The 19,939-nt window shown below is 41.8% G+C and overlaps 1 protein-coding gene across 4 annotated transcripts in view; it reads left to right on the top strand.

Annotated features, from left to right (window-relative positions):
• abca5 (ATP-binding cassette, sub-family A (ABC1), member 5) overlaps nt 1-19,939 on the top strand; it is a 93,331-nt gene that overhangs the window by 48,152 nt on the left and 25,240 nt on the right. For all 4 annotated transcript variants that reach the window (XM_014212913.2, XM_014212904.2, XM_014212922.2 and 1 more), the window contains 4 exons: nt 3,184-3,322; nt 3,470-3,560; nt 3,749-3,888; nt 4,099-4,218. In XM_014212913.2, the coding sequence (XP_014068388.1) occupies nt 3,184-3,322; nt 3,470-3,560; nt 3,749-3,888; nt 4,099-4,218 (490 nt within the window). The remainder of the gene's footprint in view (nt 1-3,183; nt 3,323-3,469; nt 3,561-3,748; nt 3,889-4,098; nt 4,219-19,939) is intronic.

Genomic DNA, 19,939 nt, shown 5'->3' with positions numbered 1-19,939 from the left:
TAATTTTCACAAAGTCTGCTGCCTCTGTTTGTATGATAGCAATTTGCATATACTCCAGAATGTTATGAAGAGTGATCAGATGAATTGCAATTAACTGCAAAGTCCCTCTTTGCCATGCAAATGAACTGAATCCTAAAAAAAAAAAACATTTACACTGCATTTCAGCCCTGCCACAAAAGGACCAGCTGACATGTCAGTGATTGTCTCGTTAACACAGGTGTGTGTTGACGAGGACAAGGCTGGAGATCACTCTGTCATGCTGATTGAGTTCGAATAACAGACTGGAAGCTTCAAAAGGAGGGTGGTGCTTGGAATCATTGTTCTTCCTCTGTCAACAATGGTTACCTGCAAGGAAACATGTGCCGTCATCATTGCTTTGCACAAAAAGGGCTTCACAGGCAAGGATATTGCTGCCAGTAAGATTGCACCTAAATCAACCATTTATCAGATCATCAAGAACTTCAAGGAGAGCGGTTCAATTGTTGTGAAGAAGTCTTCAGGGCGCCTAAGAAAGTCCAGCAAGCGCCAGGACCGTCTCCTAAAGTTGATTCAGCCACGGGATCGAGGCACCATCAGTACAGAGCTTGCTCAGGAATGACAGCAGGCAGGTGTGAGTTCATCTGCACGCACAGTGAGGCGGAGACTTTTGGAGGATGGCCTGGTGTCAAGAAGGGCAGCAAAGAAGCCACTTCTCTCCAGGAAAAACATCAGTGACAGACTGATATTCTGCAAAAGGTACAGGGATTGGACTGCTGAGGACTGGGATAAAGTCATTTTCTCTGATGAATCCCCTTTCCGATTATTTCAGGAATCCGGAAAAAAGCTTGTACGGAGAAGACGAGGTGAGCGCTACCATCAGTCCTGTGTCATGCCAACAGTAAAGCATCCTGAGACCATTCATGTGTGGGGTTGCTTCTCAGCCAAGGGAGTGGGCTCACTTACAATTTTGCCTAAGAACACAGACATGAATAAAGAATGGTACCAACACATCCTCCGAGAGCAACTTCTCCCAACCATCTAGGAAGAGTTGGGTGACGAACAATGCCTTTTCCAGCATGATGGAGCACCTTGCCATAAGGCAAAAGTGATAATAACTAAGTGGCTCAGGGAACAAAACTTCGATATTTTGGGTCCATGACCAGGAAACTCCCCAGACTTTAATCCCATTGAAAACTTGTGGTCAATCCTCAAGAGGCGGGTGGACAAACAAAAACCCACAAATTCTGACAAACTCCAAGCATTGATTATGCAAGAATGGGCTGCCATCAGTCAGGATGTGGCCCAGAAGTTAATTGACAGCATGCCAGGGTGGATTGCAGAGGTCTTGAAAAAGAAGGGTCAACACTGCAAATATTGACTCTTTGCATCAACTTCATGTAATTGTCAAAGGCTTTTATTGACACGTATGAAATGCTTGTAATTATACTTCAGTATTCCATAGTAACATCTGACAAAAATATCTAAAGACACAAGCAGCAAACTTTGTGGAAATTAATATTTGTGTCATTCTCAAATCTTTTGGCCACGACTGTAGTAAGACTTTTTTGCTTAAACAAATCAAAGTAGCTGCCCTTTGCCTTGATGACAGCTTTACACACTCTTAACATTCTCTCAACCAGCTTCATGAGGTAGTCACCTGGAATGCATTTCAATTAACTGGTGTGCCTTCTTAAAAAGTTAATTTGTGGAATTTCTTTCCTTCTTAATGTGTTTGAGCCAATAAGTTGTGTTGTTACAAGGTAGGGGTGTTATACAGAAGATCGCCCTATTTGGTAAAAGAACAAGTCCATATTCTGGCAAGAACAGCTCAAATAAGCAAAGTGAAACGACAGTCTATCATTACTTCAAGACATGAAGGTCAGTCATTCTGGAACATTTCAAGAACCATCACTATGATGAAACTGGCTCATGAGGACCGCCACAGGAAAGGAAGACCCAGAGTTACCTCTGCTGCAGAGGATAAGTTCATTTGAGTTACTAGCCTCAGAAATTGCAGCCCAAATAAATACTTCAGAGTTCAAGTAACAGACACATCTCAACATCAACTGTTCAAAGGAGAATGCATAAATCAGGCCTTCATGGTCGAATTCCTGCGAAGAAACCACTACTAAAGGACACCAATAAGAAGAAGAGACTTGCTTTGGCCAAGAAACATGAGCAATGGACATTAGACCGGTGGAAATCTGTCCTTTTGGTACAATGAATCCAAATTTGAGATTTTTGGTTCCAGCGCCGTGTCTTTGTGAGATGCAGAGTAGGTGAACGGATGATTTCCGCATGTGTGGTTCCCACCGTGACGCATGAAGGAGGAGGTGTGATGGTGTGGGGGTGCTTTGCTGGTGATTCTGTTGGTGATTTATTTAGAATTCAAGGCACACTTAATCAGCATGGCTACCACAGCATTATGCAGCGATACACCATCCCATCTGGTTTGCACTTAGTAGGACTGTCATTTGTTTTTCAACAGGACCATGACCCAACACACCTCCAGGCTGTGTAAGGGCTATTTGACCAAGAAGGAGAGCGATGGAGTGCTGCATCAGATGAGCTGGCCTCCACAATCCCCTGACTTCAACCCAACTGAGATGGTTTGGGATGAGTTGGACCGCAGAGTGAAGGAGAAGCCAAAAAGTGCTCAGCATATGTGGGAACTCTTTCAAGACTGTTGGAAAAGCATTCCTGGTGAAGCTGGTTGAAAGAATGCCAAGAGTGTGCAAAGCTGTGATCAAGGCAAATGGTGGCTGCTTTGAAGAATCTAAAATATTAAATACACTTTTTTGGTTACTGCATGATTCCATATGTGTTATTTCATAGTTTTGATGTCTTCAATATTATTCTACAATGTAGAAAATAGTAAAAAAGAAATAAAAACCCTTGAATGAGTAGGTGTGTCCAAACTTTTGACTGACTGGTACTGTACATATTTACCCCAATTACCTCGTGCACATCGGCTCGGTACTTGTACCCCTTGTACAGTGTATATATCCAAGTTATTGCTACTCATTGTGTATCTATTTTCTTTTATTATTACATGTTTTACTTTTCTATTATTTCTCTATTTTCTTTCTCTCTGCATTTTTGGGAAGGTCCTATAAGTAAGTATTTCACTGTTAGTCCACATCTGTTTACGAAGCATGTGACAAATAACATTTGATTAGATTTTGTGTTTGTGTATATGTTTAGATCCTGCTCCTGGATGAGCCTACTGCTGGTATGGACCCCTGTTCCAGACACCAGGTGTGGTCTCTGCTGAAGAGTCGCAGAGCAGGCAGAGTCACGGTGCTCAGCACACATTACATGGACGAGGCAGACATACTCGCTGGTACACCCATCTCTTCCCTCTCTATCTCTAACAATGTGTTCATCTGTAGCAGGGTTCTCTTTATCCCTCAATGCCCTTACGTCTTTCTCTCTCTCACTCTCACTCTCTCACTCTCACACATATATATATTTTCCCGTTCCCTTTTAGACCGCAAAGCTGTGATCTCTCAGGGCCAACTTAAGTGTGTTGGTTCTTCCCTATATCTCAAGACCAAGTGTGGAGTAGGATACCACCTCAGGTAAGTTCGGCAGACAGCTCTCCAAATGTCACTAAAAAATACACTTTAAAACATATCTTAACCTAAAGCGTTTTGACCTATTTAAGCCATCCAGCACATTGGTTCTTCAAAAATCATGTTGTTTTTATGACAGTAAGACTGATGCATACATACCACAGCTAAATAATGTTTTTTTTCCCTTCCTATAGAATGTCTATTGGTGAACGGTGTGAGGTGGATGGTGTCACATCATTGGTCAAGCACCACGTCCTCAAGGCTCAGTTGTCACGGCAACAAGAGGCTGAGCTGACATTCACCCTCCCTTTCGAAAGCATGGACACCTTTTCAGGTCAGAAACTAATCTCTGTACTACGGCTCAGTTGATTGCTCCTATCATAGAAATATAATTCCTATTGAGTGTACCCATGACGGGGAAGTCAAATTGCTATAGTCCGAGGGGCTATTCACTTTCAAGGAATTATATTTCTATTCATATATAGCAGGTAGAGTTTTAGATATGTGGTTCTTTACTTACTGTACCTTGACTTCACTCTCTCAGGATTGTTCTCAGAACTAGACTGCAGGCCAGACCTGGGCATCATCAACTACGGGGTGTCCATGACAACGCTGGAGGACGTGTTTCTTCGTCTGGAGGCTGAGGCTGAGGTGGACCAGGCTGGTGAGCCTTCCTTCTTTTCTCTCCTTCTGTACTAAGCAGGGCTCTACATTCACATGCACTGGTGCTCCCAACTTAAAAAAGTTAGGAGCACCACATTAGATTTTGGAGCACCAGAAAACATTATACATTTTATTTATTGAGATACGGCCTATATGAATTCTAGCTACTTTTGCAGCACATGTTGTGCCCTAGAAACAAATATGTAACACTGTAAAGACATGAATTTATTATAAAAGCTAAAATGTTGATCCAAATACTTATCTTTTAAATTACAAACTAATTTGTGGAATATTAGGTTTCTACATTGTGTAAAAACACTATTTTCCTATTGAAAGTTGTACCATGTCTCTTTAAAAATGTCAGGTTTTTGATGATGACATGCAAGAGATCTTTCATTCATTGCTATGATCATTGATCTCCTGAAGAAGAAATTCCTTTTCCTTTCTTTCTGTGCCCCCAAATGTTTGGATATACTGGTCAAGTTACCAGGTTGTTAGCTAGCTAGCCAATGAGGTAACATGATTGAACAAATAATTTAACAACGCTCAAGTAGTTTTAGAACAACCAACGACATGGTTTATGAATGTAAAATGGAGTCCTAGCGATCCACTATAGGAAGATACGAATGTTGAGGTAATATGGGTCAGATCATTTGACCTGGTTGGGCTAGAAGCAAGACGTTTTCACTTTTTTCTCTAGGGTACTCGGAAACATTATCATTACAACAATTATTATCTGGGATATTTCTTTCATAATCGCACAGGTTTCCCATTATAAAACTCCTTGGTCGCACTTTAACGCCCTGCCCTTTATGGAAAAACCAGATGATTTCACATGTGATATTTTCACATGTTTCCACATGTGACACCATGTGTTTTTGGAACACGTCACATGTGATGATCTGGATTTTCACATGTGAAACCATGTGTTCTTAGAACACTTCACCTATGATATTTCACGTGGATTTTCACGTGATCGCATATGCTCAAAAACTATTATATTTATCATAGTGATTCAGGAGTACCATTAAAATAGAATAATAACTGTACAGAAAACCCTGACATTTCTGAAATAAGTACATTTAAATAAATAATGAGAGAATAGTCAGAATAACTGACAACTAAAATAGCAGTGCAGCTGGCAGTCTTTTGTTAAGTGCAGAGATGTATTATAGGTAATGAATGTGTAGGGGAATGCTACAGACTTTGTGGCACAGCAGAAAGGTCAGTGTACCTCAAATCCAGAGGGTGTGCAATCAAATCCCAGGTTGGGTCATACGTTTGCTGAACAGCAATAACACATGCAATTCCACATGTGAAGTTTGAAATTGAAGTTTTGGAAAAACACTTTTTCACATAATTTCACGTGTTCCAAAAACACGTTTTGACATGTATTGAAATCATGTGTTTCAATATGTCATAACTTGAAATTACACTGTTAGCCATTGCTGTTAATTTTGAGGTAGATTTTTGTCATTTTACTCTACATTTCTACAGTAATAGTGTTTTGCTATATTTACTGTGAATAACAATGCACTTTTTGTCCTGCAAATTAACTTGGCACGCTTCACTTGCAATTGCATTTAAACTTATAGGATACTTGTTTAGATGTGCTTATGACACAAACTGTTATTTTTTTGTATTCTGTAAGCTACCAGCTACTGAGTTATGGTGAAAATAGTGCAAACAAGTTTTAATGTATTTCTACGCCTGAACTGTTATTTTCAATACCGATACATTTGGAATTGGTATTTGGTTCACTTTCTGAATTGACTGGAACTTGAATGGAATTGACCTCATTGGTTAGCACACTTGGGACGCAACCACACCTAGGATTTGAACTCACAACCTCTTGGATGCCAGCAACCTGAATTTCCTTATTTCGTGATCTGATAGAATCTAGCCCTAAGTGCATAAATGCTCTCTGGATTTAAACTGGAGTGCCACAAGATTCGACATAAAAACATTCAGTCAGCAGCAGTCCTGTGGGGGAAAACAGCTTGTTACCAAGAACATACACTCACCGGACAGTTTGAGGTACACCACCCCTTTCACAACAATGTATCACTCCTACAGACAGTCACATGGCCCTGGCTTGTTATATAAAGCAGGCATCGAGGCATTCAGTTTCTGTTCGATTGAACGTTGGAATGGGCAAAATGAGTGACCTAAGCGACTGAGCTTGGTATGATCGTCAGTGCCAGGTGTGCCGGATCCAGTATCTCAGAAACAGCCACACTCCTGGGCTTTTGACAACAGTTTCTAGGGTTCAGGGCATAGCATTTTATTTTTGGTCCACCAGCCTCTGTGGCAGGTAGATTTAAAAATCTACCAGACACTCAGATTTTTTTTTAACACAGAAGAATATTCTTGGGTGCTCAAATTATACCAACAAAACACAAAAATGCATGAGCATGCTTTGTAATGTTTCTAAAACAAATGTATTACTTTTAAGAAGTAATGTGGTATATTGTTTAAGACTATTTTAACCAAAATATCACAAGACAAATTCACCTGCCCCTTTTAAATCAAATCAAAAGTATTTATAAAGCCCTTTTTACACCAGCAGATGTCACAAAGTGCTTATAAAGAAACCCAGCCTAAAACCCCAAACAGCAGGCAATGCAGATGTAGAAGCACAGTGGCTCGGAAAAACTCCCTAGAAAGGCAGGAAACTAGGAAGAAACCTAGAGGAACCAGGCTCTGAGGGGTGGCCAGGTGGAGATTATTAGAGTACATGACCATTAACCTCTCTGGGGTATGTGGGACCTGCGGGACACACTATTCAACAGCCAGTGAAATAGCAGGGCGGCAAATTCAAAACAACAAAAATCTCATGATTCAAATTTCTCAAACATACAACTATTATATCACATTTTAAAGATACACTTCTCGTTAATCCAACTACATTGTCCGATTTCAAGAAGGCTTTACGGCGAAAGCATAACATTAGATTATGTTAGGACAGCACCTAAACAAGAAAAACCACACAGCCATTTTCCAAGCAAGGAGAGGCGTCACAAAAAACAGAAATACAGCTAAAATTAATCACTAACCTTTGATGATCTTCATCAGATGGCACTCATAGGACTTCATGTTACACAATACATGTATGTTTTGCTCGATAAAGTTCATATTTATATCCAAAAAACCCATTTTACATTGGCATGTAATGTTCAGAAATGTTTTGCCTCCCAAAACTTCCGGTGAATGAGCACATCAATTTACAGAAATACTCATCATAAATGTTGATAAAATATACAACTGTTATTCAAAGATTTATAGATACACTTCTCCTTAATGCAACCGCTGTGTCAGATTTCAAAAAAGCTTTACGGCGAAAGCAAATTTTGCAATAATCTGAATACAGTGCTAACAAGCCATACAGATACCCGCCATTTTGGAGTCAACAGAAATGACAAAAATTACATTATAAATATTCACTTACCTTTGATGATCTTCATCAGAATGCACTCCCAGGAATCCCAGTTCCAGAATAAATGTTTGTTTTGTTCGATAAAGTCCAACATTTATGTCCAAATACCTCCTTTTTGTTCGCGCGTTTAGTCCACTACTCCAAATGCAGGAAGCGCGCGCAAAATGTCACGACGAAAAGTCAAAAAAAGTTATATTTACGTTCGTAGAAACATGTCAAACGATGTATAGCATCAATCTTTAGGATGTTTTTATCTTAAATCTTAAGTAATATTCCAACCGGACAATTCCAATGTCTTCAAAAAAGAAAAGGAACACAGCTAACTCACACGTGAGCTTGCGCCACTGAACTCATGTCATTTTCTCAGTCGTCTGACTCCATATGCTCTTATTCTCTCCCCAGTAGAGGCATGAAACAACGTTCTAAAGACTGTTGACATCTAGTGGAAGCCTTAGGAAGTGCAAAATGAACCCTAAGTCACTGTATACTGTATAGGCAATCACTTGAAAAACTACAAAACTCAGATTTCCACACTTCATGGTTGGATTTTTCTCAGGTTTTTGCCTGCCATATGAGTTCTGTTATACTCACAGACATCATTCAAACAGTTTTAGAAACTTCAGAGTGTTTTCTATCCAAATCTACTAATAATATGCATATCCTACCTTCTGAGCCTGGGTAGCAGGCAGTGTACTACGGGCACGCCTTTCATTGGGACGTCAAAATACTGTCCCCTACCCTAGAGAAGTTAAGGCCAGATTGTTCAAGATGGCGGGAGGTTACTATGGTAGTGCGCCTGTGAGATTGAGTCTGACTAGGAGAAGGGTTGTCTTCTCTTCCCTAGCCGTTGAAACTCAAACATAGAAAAACAAAATAAATAGCCAAGAAAGACTAGGACAGAGTCTCACTACAGTAGACTTTAGTTTTAAGTAAATTAGACACATTTTTATGCCTGTGTGCAGCGCTTCTAAAAATGAATTTATGTGCGTACAGCCCCCAGCAAGGCAGTGTTGCAGCACGAGGTGGAATAGGCTATTTACGATTCGTAGTTCTTTGACTTTGTGCGATTTAATTTACCAGCTATGAAACAAAACAGCAGAAATAGACATTTTACCCGCCAATGCCAAAATCTACCTGCATTTGGCAGGGGGTGTGTGTTAACTTTAGGCCCTGTTAGGGTTTACCGAGAATGGTGCGACAAACAAAAACATCCAGTCAGCAGCAGTCCTTTGGGCTAAAACAGCTTGTTGATGAGAGAGGTAAAAGGAGAATGGCAAGAGTCATGCACGCTAACAGGCAGGCCACAAACAGACATAACGGAGCAGTACAACAGTGGTGTGCAGAACGGCATCTCGGAACACACAACTCGTCGGGGTCCTTGTCATGGATGGGCTATTGCAGCAGACGACCACAGCGGGCTCCACTCCTAACAGCTAAAATAATAAGTGGCTCCAATGGGCAAGCGATCACCAACACTGGACAATTGAGGAGTAGAAAAAGATCACCTGGAACATGACAGCAAGTTAAATTTACTTGAATGGCCTGGTCAGTCCCCAGACCTCAACCCAATAGAGCATCTTTGGAATGAGCTGGAACGGGCTGTTCGCAGCATGAATGTACCGCTGTCCATCGCGTGATGCCATCGTGTCAGAATGGAACAAAACGTTTCCAACACCTTGTAGAATGCCCCATAGAATTCTGGCTGTTCTGGATGCAAAGGGGGGTCTGACCCGGTACTAGATGGGTGTACCTAAAAAACTGACCGGTGAGTGTATAGCTACACACTCAGATATAAGAGTATGGTTACAATACAGTGTTGTTCCCTGGTGTACTAAAAGTCAAAGGTACACATAAGGTACCTTCAGAGGTACACATAGGAACTCACATGGTACTGGTTGGTACCTTTTAGGGTACATGTGCAGATAATCTACTATAACGGTAAATTTTTCTACCCAATATATTCAATATAATGCTGCGTTCATAACCATGTGGGAGGTGGGAATTTACTAGTTGTGAAGTTGGACGCATTCATGTGCTTTGAACTTGTTGAGAAACGCCAACAAGCTGCATCAACCATAAACTGTAAGTACAGCTATCATGCTTGTAAACAAATTATAGAGTTCAAAAACAATATTAATAGATAGCTTTTTATAAATAATGTTTTGTTACATTTAACTGCTGAAAAATGCTCTTATCGAGGTAATTTCCTTAGTAGGTGAGGTCAGCATGTGGGTGAAGTCAGAGCTCTGGGATGATGGATGCATTTCCCACTAGTAATTACCAGATGGAGGGCCTTTCAAGTTCATTTTTCACAGTCATGTGGTAAATTCCCACTTCCCACTTGATTACGAACGCAGGATTAGGTACTGCACTTGTACTGAGATGTAGATGGGGGCAATGTGCTGGGGGGGAGGGTGCATTAGCATATTTGAGGGCATGGTCAAAAATATGTTTCAGTGGAAATGTTGTACCAGTTTTATCTTTTGACAATGTCAGTTCTGCAATCTTTGTAAGAACTTGTGACAACCAAGAGCTGCACTGTTAAGAGGTTAATGTGCTTCTTCTTAACTTAATGGCAGCTGGTTCACAGGAAGTTCATCTTTAATTTTCAGTAACTATCAACTAGTTGCAAGTGGGTTATAATAACTTACTGTAGCTGGTAGGTAAGTGAGTATTATAATATGGTGACTAGCTATGCATGAAATACCATATGGCTCTTTGGTATCACATGTACTTATGTCAGCAAAGGCTGCAGAACAAGCTGAATGTTTATTAACTGGGATGACATTCCCTCTCATGGGAGACCAACAAGAGCTAGCTGAAGTCACGCCTCGAATAAGCCACTCCTGCAATTTTCTGACAGCTACAAGTATGCTGCCAATCAGCAAGTGATGTACAGTTGAAGTCGGAAGTTTACATACACCTTAGCCAAATACATTTAAACTCAGTTTTTCACAATTCCTGACATTTAATCCTAGTAAAAATTCCCTGTCCTAGGTCAGTTAGGATCACCACTTTATTTTAAGAATGTGAAATGTCAGAATAATAGTAGAGAGAATGATTTATTTCAGCTTTTATTTCTTTCATCACATTCCCAGTGGGTCAGAAGTTTACATACACCCAATTAGTATTTGGTGGCATTGCCTATAAATTGTTCAACTTGGGTCAAACGTTTTGGGTAGCCTTCCACAAGCTTCCCACAATAAGCTGGGTGAATTTTGGCTCATTCCTCCTGACAGAGCTGGTGTAGCTGAGTCAGGTTTTTAGGCCTCCTTGCTCGCACACGCTTTTTCAGTTCTGCCCACAAATTTTCTATAGGATTGAGGTCAGGGCTTTGTGATGACCACTCCAATACCTTGACTTTGTTGTCCTTAAGCCATTTTGCCACAACTTTGGTAGTATGCTTGGGGTCATTGTCCATTTGGAAGACCCATTTGCAACCAAGCTTTAACTTCCTTACTGATGTTGCTTCAATATATCCACATAATTTTCCTTCCTCGTGAAGCCATCTATTTTGTTAAGTGCACCAGTCCATCCTGCAGCAAAGCACCCCCACAACATGATGCTGCCACCCCGTGCATCACGGTTGGGATGGTGTTCTTCAGCTTGCAAGCCTCCCCCTTTTTCCTCCAAACATAATGATGGTCATTATGGCCAAACAGTTCTATTTTTGTTTCATCAGACCAGAGGACATTTCTCCAAAAAGTACGATCTTTGTCCCCATATGCAGTTGCAAACTGTAGTCTGGCTTTTTTATGGCGGGTTTTGGAGCAGTGGCTTCTTCCTTGCTGAGAAAGCGGCCTTTCAGGTTATGTCGATATAGGACTCATTTTACTGTGGATATAGATACTTTTGTACCTGTTTCCTCCAGCATCTTCACAAGGTCCTTTGCTGTTGTTCTGGGATTGATTTGCACTTTCGCATCAAAGTACGTTCATCTCTAGGAGACAGAACGCGTCTCCTTCCTGAACGGTATGACGGCTGTGTGGTCCCATGGTGTTTATACTTTATACTATTGTTTGTACAGATGAACGTGGTACCTTCAGGCGTTTGGAAATTGCTCCCAAGGATGAACCAGACTTGTGGAGGACTACACATTTTTTTCTGAGGTCTTGTTGATTTCTTTTGATTTTCCCATGATGTGAAGCAAAGAGGCACTGAGTTTGAAGGTAGGCCTTGAAATACATCCACAGGTACACCTCCAATTGACTCAAATGATGTAAATTAGCCTATCAGAAGCTTCTAAAGCCATGACATCATTTTCTGGAATTTTCCAAGCCGTTTAAAAGCATAGTCAACTTAGTGTATGTAAACTTCTGACCCATTTGATTTGTGATACAGTGAATTATAAGTGAAATAATCTCTGTAAACAATTGTTGGAAAAAATGACTTGTGTCATACACAAAGTAGATGTCCTAACCGACTTGCCAAAACTATAGTTTGTTAACAAGAAATTTGTGGAGTGGTTGAAAAACGAGTTTTAATGACTCCAACCTAAGTACACGTAAACGTCCGACTTCAACTGTACATGATGTCAACAGAAACGTCAGTGAAGACACAGTAGGTTACTGACCATACTTGCTAGTGGCAGCAAGTGTCATATAAGTTATTGTGACTTTTACATAACCTACTGACAAATAGTTTCCAGTTAAGAAATTACAAATTCACAGCATTTTATGCCATTACGTTACCATTAAGTTACTGGAAAATGCACAATAACCTCTTTACAGTGCATCTCATTACAGACTGATATGTTATCTTGCTAAGTTTGCAGAACAGTGTCAAAGGAGTTGCTGAACTTGCATCGTCATAACCATCAAACACTTAACTTCTTATGGGCAGGTGGGACGTCCCAGCTGGCCAACATCCGGTGAAATTGCAGAGCGCGAAATTCTAAAATACCAAATTCAAATATTTAACATTCTTGAAAATATGTGTTATACATCAAAATAAAGCTTAACTTCTTGTTAATCCAGCCGCTGTGTCAGATTTCAAAAAGGCTTTACGGCGAAATTAAACCATGCGATTATCTGAGGACAGCGCCCCGCTTACAAACACATGAAAATCATATTTCAACCAGGCAGGTGCGCCACAAAAGTCAGAAATAGTGATATAATTCATGCCCTACCTTTGAAGATCTTCTTCTGTTGGCACTCCAAAATGTCCCAGAAACTTCACAGATGGTACTTTTGTTTGATAATGTCCTTCTATATGTCCCAAAAATGTCCATTTATTTGGCGCGTTTGATTCAGAAATACACCGGTTTCAACTCGCCCAATAAGTTACCTGTAAACTTGGTCCAAACATTTCAAACAACGTTCCTAATCCAACCTCAGGTACCCTAGAAACGTAAATAATCTATAAAATTTAAGACGGAATAAGCTGTTTCCAATACCGGATAAAATCAACGTGAATCGCGCTCCAGTTGACGCACATCAAAACAGTAGAGTCCACCTGGAGTGACACTTACAATGAATAGCACTACTTCTTAATTTCTCAAAAGAAAAACATTGAACAATTTCTAAAGACTGTTGACATCTAGCGGAAGCCATAGGAACTGCAACCAGGTTCCTAATAATAAGGGTATCCCATAGAAAACAAATGGAAAATCCTATTACCTCAATTGTTTTCCCCCTGGATGGTTTGTCCCCGGGGTTTCGCCTGCCATATCAGTTCTGTTATACTCACAGACAATATTTTAACAGTTTTAGAAACTTTAGAGTGTTTTCTATCCAAATCTAATTATATGCACATCCTAGCTTCTGGGCCTGGGTAACAGGCAGTTTACTTTGGGCACGCTTTTCATCTGGGGGGGAAAATACTGCCCCCTACCCAAGAGAGGTTAAACTGCTCCAACACTTCGACTGACGGTTTGCACAAATACACATATACACAATAGTATGTGGATATCCCTTCAAATTAGTGGATTTGGCTATTTCAGCCACTCTTGTTGCTGACAGGTGTATAAAATCGAGCACACAGCCATGCAATCTCCATAGACAAACATTGGTAGTAGAAGGACCTTACTGAAGAGCTCCGTGACTTTCAACATTGCACCGTCATAGGATGCCACCTTTCCAACAAGTCAGTTCGTAAAATTTCTGCTCTTCTAGAGCTGCCGTGGTCAACTGTAATTGCTGTTATTGTGAAGTGGAAATGTCTAGGAGCAACAATGGCTCAGATGCGAAATGGTAGGCCACACAAGCTCTCAGAACGGGTTTACCAAGTGCTGAAGCGCGTAATGCGTAAAATACTGTGTCCTTGGTTGCAACACTCACTACCGAGTTCCAAACTGCCTCTGGAAGCAACGTCGGCACAATAACTGTTCCTTTGGGAGCTTCATGAAATGGGTTTCCATAGCCAAGCAGCCGCACACAAGCCTAAGATCACCAAGCGCAATGCCAAGCGTTGGCTGGAGTGGTTTAAAGCTCGCCACCATTGGACTTTGGAGCAGTGTAAACGTGAACTAACGGGACTTCCCCGGGAGAGCTCCTGGCAGACATTCAGATGTATGGTGCATCAAGTTTGTTGGAACCTCTCCAGAGCGCTGACAAATAGTGGTGTCAGCGCGCTGGAGAGGTTCCAACAAACTTGATGCACCATACGTCTGAACGTCTGTCAGGAGCTCTCCCGGGGCAGTCCCGTTAGTTCTCTTATGTACTGCAGACAAGTCAACTTATTCATAATTCATTAATCACTAACATTTGCTTCATTCATGTAACCGACCAATACTGGGTCATGCATGTGACAGACCAATACCTCACAAGGCTTCTTCTCTCTAAGCTGAGACCTTGAAACTGAGATGTTGTTCTCAATACAAGGGTCTAGGTGTACTGCCAAATTGCCAATAGTGATGTGATTTAGATTTTAGCTTCTATATCAAAATATTCTATACTCCTATTAAAGTAAAGGAAATCAACACAGAAAAAACAGACACTTCCTTATTTCAAACCCTTCATTCTAGTTTGTACAATCCAAATAGTATGGTAAGACTATAATCCTAATAAAGGTTATACATCTATTAATGGGAGTGAATTAATAAAAAAATACACACATACACAGCATGGTAAATGACACAATTTAGACAAACGATGAAAAAAAACACACGCTGCAGCCCATTTGGCAATTTGGGATCCCCAACTTCCAAACAGGGATTCCAACTAAGTTGCAAGCATCCCCTCTGGTTGTGGGGAATTATTCTTAGCAACAGTGGCAATGTATACGGCGAGATCAGTCATATCAGAAGAATGATCTGGGACAAAAATACAACATTCATCACCAATGATTGCACAAGTGTTCCCTTGACCTGCCAAAATATCGCCAAGAGCCTCTCTGTTTTGCAGAGCCAATTTACACAATTCCTTTAGCATTTCCAATGTTTTCTACATCTCTGGAGATCTCCCAAATGTGGTCTAGGGCACATGCAATCCAAGATGGCGTAGCAGTCAGACGTCTTTGTCCTGTCGTGTCCCTTGTATATATCTTTTATATCTTTTTCTTCGAATAAAAAAAATATTTTCCTAAACCTAAACCTCAACTTCTAAATACTCTCAAATCAAATCAAATGTATTTATATAGCCTTCTTACATCAGCTGATATCTCAAAGTGCTGTACAGAAACCCAGCCTAAAACCCCAAACAGCAAGCAATGCAGGTGTAGAAGCACGGTGGCTAGGAAAAACTCCCTAGAAAGGCCAAAACCTAGGAAGAAACCTAGAGAGGAACCAGGCTATGAGGGGTGGCCAGTCCTCTTCTGGCTGTGCCGGGTGGAGATTATAACAGCACATGGCCTAGATGTTCAAATGTTCATAAATGACCAGCATGGTCAAATAATAATAATCATAGTAGTTGTCGAGGGTGCAACAAGTCAGTAACACAAGAGTAAGTGTCAGTTGGCTTTTTCATAGCCGATCTTTGAGAGTATCTCTACCGCTCCTGCTGTCTCTTGAGAGTTGAAAACAGCAGGTCTGGGACAGGTAGCACGTCCGGTGAATAGGTCAGGGTTCCAGCAGGTCTGGGACAGGTAGCACGTCCGGTGAACAGGTCAGGGTTCCATAGCTGCAGGCAGAACAGTTGGAACTGGAGCAGCAGCATCCCGCCTCACCCAATGTGGCGTGGATCAGTTTTTTTTCTAAAGTATTTCTATTTACTTCGGATCCGGTATCCCTCAACTGAAGCTAGCCAGCTAACTACCTACCAGCTATCAGTCAGCAAACCACTGCTAGCGGTCATCTGCTAACCTTTAGCTCGGAAAGCTCTCGCCAGTTCGTGCAACGTGACTCAAACCAGAGCATAACGGACCTATTTTTTTCCCCCCATATCCCGGGATTCCTACCGCAAACTCTGAACATTTTCATCTGGATCTTCGCAACTAGCTAACTGCAATCCCAGGTGACTACTCCTGGCTAGCTTTTCCATCCACCAATTAGCCTGAAGCTAGCCCGGCTTGGGCTCCTGGGCTACCACCGAAGCCCACTCCTGGGCTACAATATCCGGACCCCTTCTACTGCCGGTACGGGGCACGGAACCACACTCTACGACTGGAATACCGACATAATCAGACCCCTCAGGCGCGATGTCCGCTGAAGGTCCATTCTGCTAACCACGGCCTGCTAACTACCTAGAGCTACTTGGAACCCTACTAATCCACGACTGGTCTATCGACGTCACCACACAAAGAGGCAAAAACAGACTTACCTCCATCACGACATCCCCCAAAGGCCCTTCCGCTAACTTGCTAGCCCCGGTCTACTAACTGCTAGCTTGCTAACCCCGGTCTGCTAGCTTGCTAGTCCTGGTCTGCTAACTGCTTGCTTGCTAGCCCCGGTCTGCAAACTGCTAGCTTGCTAGCCCGGTCTGCTAACTGCTAGCTTGCTAGCCCCGGTCTGCTAACTGCTAGCTTGCTAGCCCCGGTCTGCTAACTTCTAGCTTGCTAGCCCCGGTCTGCTAACTTCTAGCTTGCTAGCCCCGGTCTGCTAACTGCTAGCTTGCTTTCCCCGGTCTGCTAACTGCTAGCTTGCTTTCCCCGGTCTGCTAACTGCTTGCTTGCTAACCCGGCCTGCTAACTGCTAGCGTGTTAGCCCCGGCCTACTAACTGCTAGCTTGTTAGCACCGGCCTGCTAACTGTCTGAATTGCCGTGTCCCCAGCCAGCCCAACCACTCACTGGACCCATATGTTAATTTGGCTACACATGCCTCTCTCTAATATCAATATGCCTCGTCCATTACTGTCCTGGTTAGTGATTACTGTCTTATTTCACTGTAGAGCCTCTAGCCCTGCTCAATATGCCTTAACCAACCATGTTGTTCCACCTCCAATATATGTGATGACATCACCTGGTTTAAACATCTCTAGAGACTATATCTCTCTCATCATTACTCAATGCCTAGGTTTACCTCCAATGTACTCACATCCTACCTTACCTTGGTCTGTACACTATGCCTTGAATCTATGCTATCGTTCCCAGAAACCTGCTCCTTTTACTCTCTGTTCCAAACGTGCTAGACGGCCAGTTCGTATAGCCTTTAGCCGTACCCTTATCCTACTTCTCCTCTGTTCCTCAGGTGATGTAGAGGTTAATCCAGGTCCTGCAGTGCCTAGCTCCACTCCCACTCCCCAGTTACTCTCATTTGTTTACTTCTGTAACCGTAAAAGCCTTGTTTTCATGCATGTTAACATTAGAAGCCTCGTCCCTAAGTTTGTTTTACTCACTGCTTTAGCACACTCTGCCAACCCGGATGTCTTAGCCGTGTCTGAATCCTGGCTTAGGAAAACCACCAAAAGCCCTGAAATCTCCATCACGAACTATAAACCTTTCCACCAAGATAGAACTTCCTAAGGGGGCGGTGTTGCAATCTACTGCAGAGATAGCCTGCAGAGTTCTGTCTTACTATCCAGGTCTGTACCCAAACAATTTGAGCTTCCACTTCTAAAAATTCACCTTTCCAGAAACATGTCTCTCACTGTTGCCGCTTGCTTTAGACCACCCTTTGCCCCCAGCTGTGCCCTCGACACCATATGTGAATTGATTGCCCCCCATCTATCTTCTGAGCTCGTGCTACTAGGTGACCTAAACTGGGACATGCTTAACTTCTCTAGGGTAGGGGGCAGTATTTTCACGGCCGGATGAAAAATGTACCCAAGTTAAACAGCCTACTACTCGGGCCCAGGAACTAGAATATGCATATTATTAGTAGATATGGATAGAAAACACTCTGAAGTTTTTAAAACTGTTTGAATGATGTCTGTGAGTATAACAGAACTCATATGGCAGGCAAAAACCTGAGAGAAATCTAACCAGGAAGAGTGGAAATCTGGTGCTTGTAGTCTTTTCAAGTCATGCCTATCCAACACACAGTGACTTAGGGTTCATTTTGCACTTCCTAAGGCTTCCACTAGATGTCAACAGTCTTTAGAAACTATTTTCAGGCATTTGCAGTGAACAGAGAGCGAACAAGAAGGCCGGGAAGTTGGTGACTCAGGAAAGGACATGAGTTCATTGGCTCGCATTTACGTGAGAGGTGGCTGTGTTCCAAAACGTTTTTCAAGACATTGGAATCGTCCGGTTGGAATATTGCTGAAGTTTTATGTTAAAAAGGCACTAAAGATTGATGCTATACAACGTTTGACATGTTTCAACCAACGTAAATAGAACTTTTTTTAAACTTTTCGTCGTGAAATTTTGGGCGCGCTTCCTACATTTGGAGTAGCATACTGAACGTGCAAACAACAAGGAGGTATTTGGACATACATTATGGACTATCGAACAAAACAACATTTATTGTGGACCTGGGATTCCTGGAAGTGCCTTCTGATGAAGATCATCAAAGGTAAGTGAATATTTCTAATGCTATTTATGATTTTAGATGACTCCAAAATGGCGGGTATCTGTATTGCCTGGTGTATTTTTCTGAGCGTAGTACTCAGATTATTGCAAAGTGTGCTTTCCCCGTGAAGCTTTTTTAAAATCTGTCACAGCGGTTGCATAAAGGAGATGGTTATCTAAAATTCTTTGAATAACAGTTTAATATTTTATCAACGTTTATGATGAGTATTTTTGTAAGTTGTTGTGCTGATTCACCGGCAGTATTGGAGGCAAAATATTTTCTGAACATCACACGCCAATGTAAAATGCTGTTTTTGGATATAAGTATGAACTTTATCAAACAGAACATGCATGTATTGTCTAACATTGAGTCCTAGGAGTGTCATCTGATGAAGATCGTCAAAGGTTAGTGCTTAATGTTAGCTGAATTTCTGGTATTTGTGACCCCTCTCCTGCTTGGAAAATGGCTGTGTGGTTTTGTGTTGTACCTGTCCTAACATAATCTAACTTTATGCTTTCGCCGTAAAGCCTTTTTGAAATTGGACAATGTGGTTACATTAAGGAGAAGTGTACCTTTTTAAAATGGTGTAAAATAGTCGTATGTTTGAGAACTTTGAATTATGACATTTTGTTGTTTTGAATTTGGCACTCTGATTTTTCACTGGCTGTTGAATAGTGTGTCCCGCGTCTCACCTGCCCAAGAGAGGTTAACACCCCGGCCATCCTACAATCTAAGCTCTGGCAGTCTCTATGGGGGTGCCACAGGGTTCAATTCTCGGGCCGACTCTCTTCTCTGTATACTTCAATGATGTCGCTCTTGCTGCTGGTGATTTTCTGATCCACCTCTTACGCAGACGACACCATTCTGTATACTTCTGGCCCCTCTTTGGACACTGTGTTAACTAATCTCCAGACGAGCTGCAATGCCATACAACTCTCCTTCCATGGCCTCCAACTGCTCTTAAATGTAAGTAAAACTAAATGCATGCTATTCAATCGATCACTGCCCGCACCTGCCCGCCCGTCCAGCATCACTACTCTGGACGGCTCTGACTTAGAATACGTGGACAACTACAAATACCTAGGTGTCTGGTTAGACTGTAAACTCTCCTTCCAGACTCACATTAAGCATCTCCAATCCAAAATTAAATCTAGAATCGGCTTCCTATATCGCAACAAAGCATCCTTCACTCATGCTGCCAAACATACCCTCGTAAAACTGACCATCCTACCGATCCTCGACTTCGGCGTTGTCATCTATAAAATAGCCTCCAACAGTCTACTAAACAAATTGGATGCAGTCTATCACAGTGCCATCCGTTTTGTCACCACAGCCCCATACACTACCCACCACTGCGACCTGTACGCTCTTGTTGGTTGGCCCTTGCTTCATACTCGTAGCCAAATCTACTGGCTACAGGTTATTTACAAGTCTCTGCTAGGTAAAGCACCGCCTTATCT

This window comes from Salmo salar, chromosome ssa01, assembly GCF_905237065.1.
Source record: "Salmo salar chromosome ssa01, Ssal_v3.1, whole genome shotgun sequence".
Classification (NCBI taxonomy): domain Eukaryota; kingdom Metazoa; phylum Chordata; class Actinopteri; order Salmoniformes; family Salmonidae; genus Salmo; species Salmo salar.
Note: the sequence above shows the minus strand (reverse complement) of the source record. Positions and strands in the feature narration are given on the sequence as shown.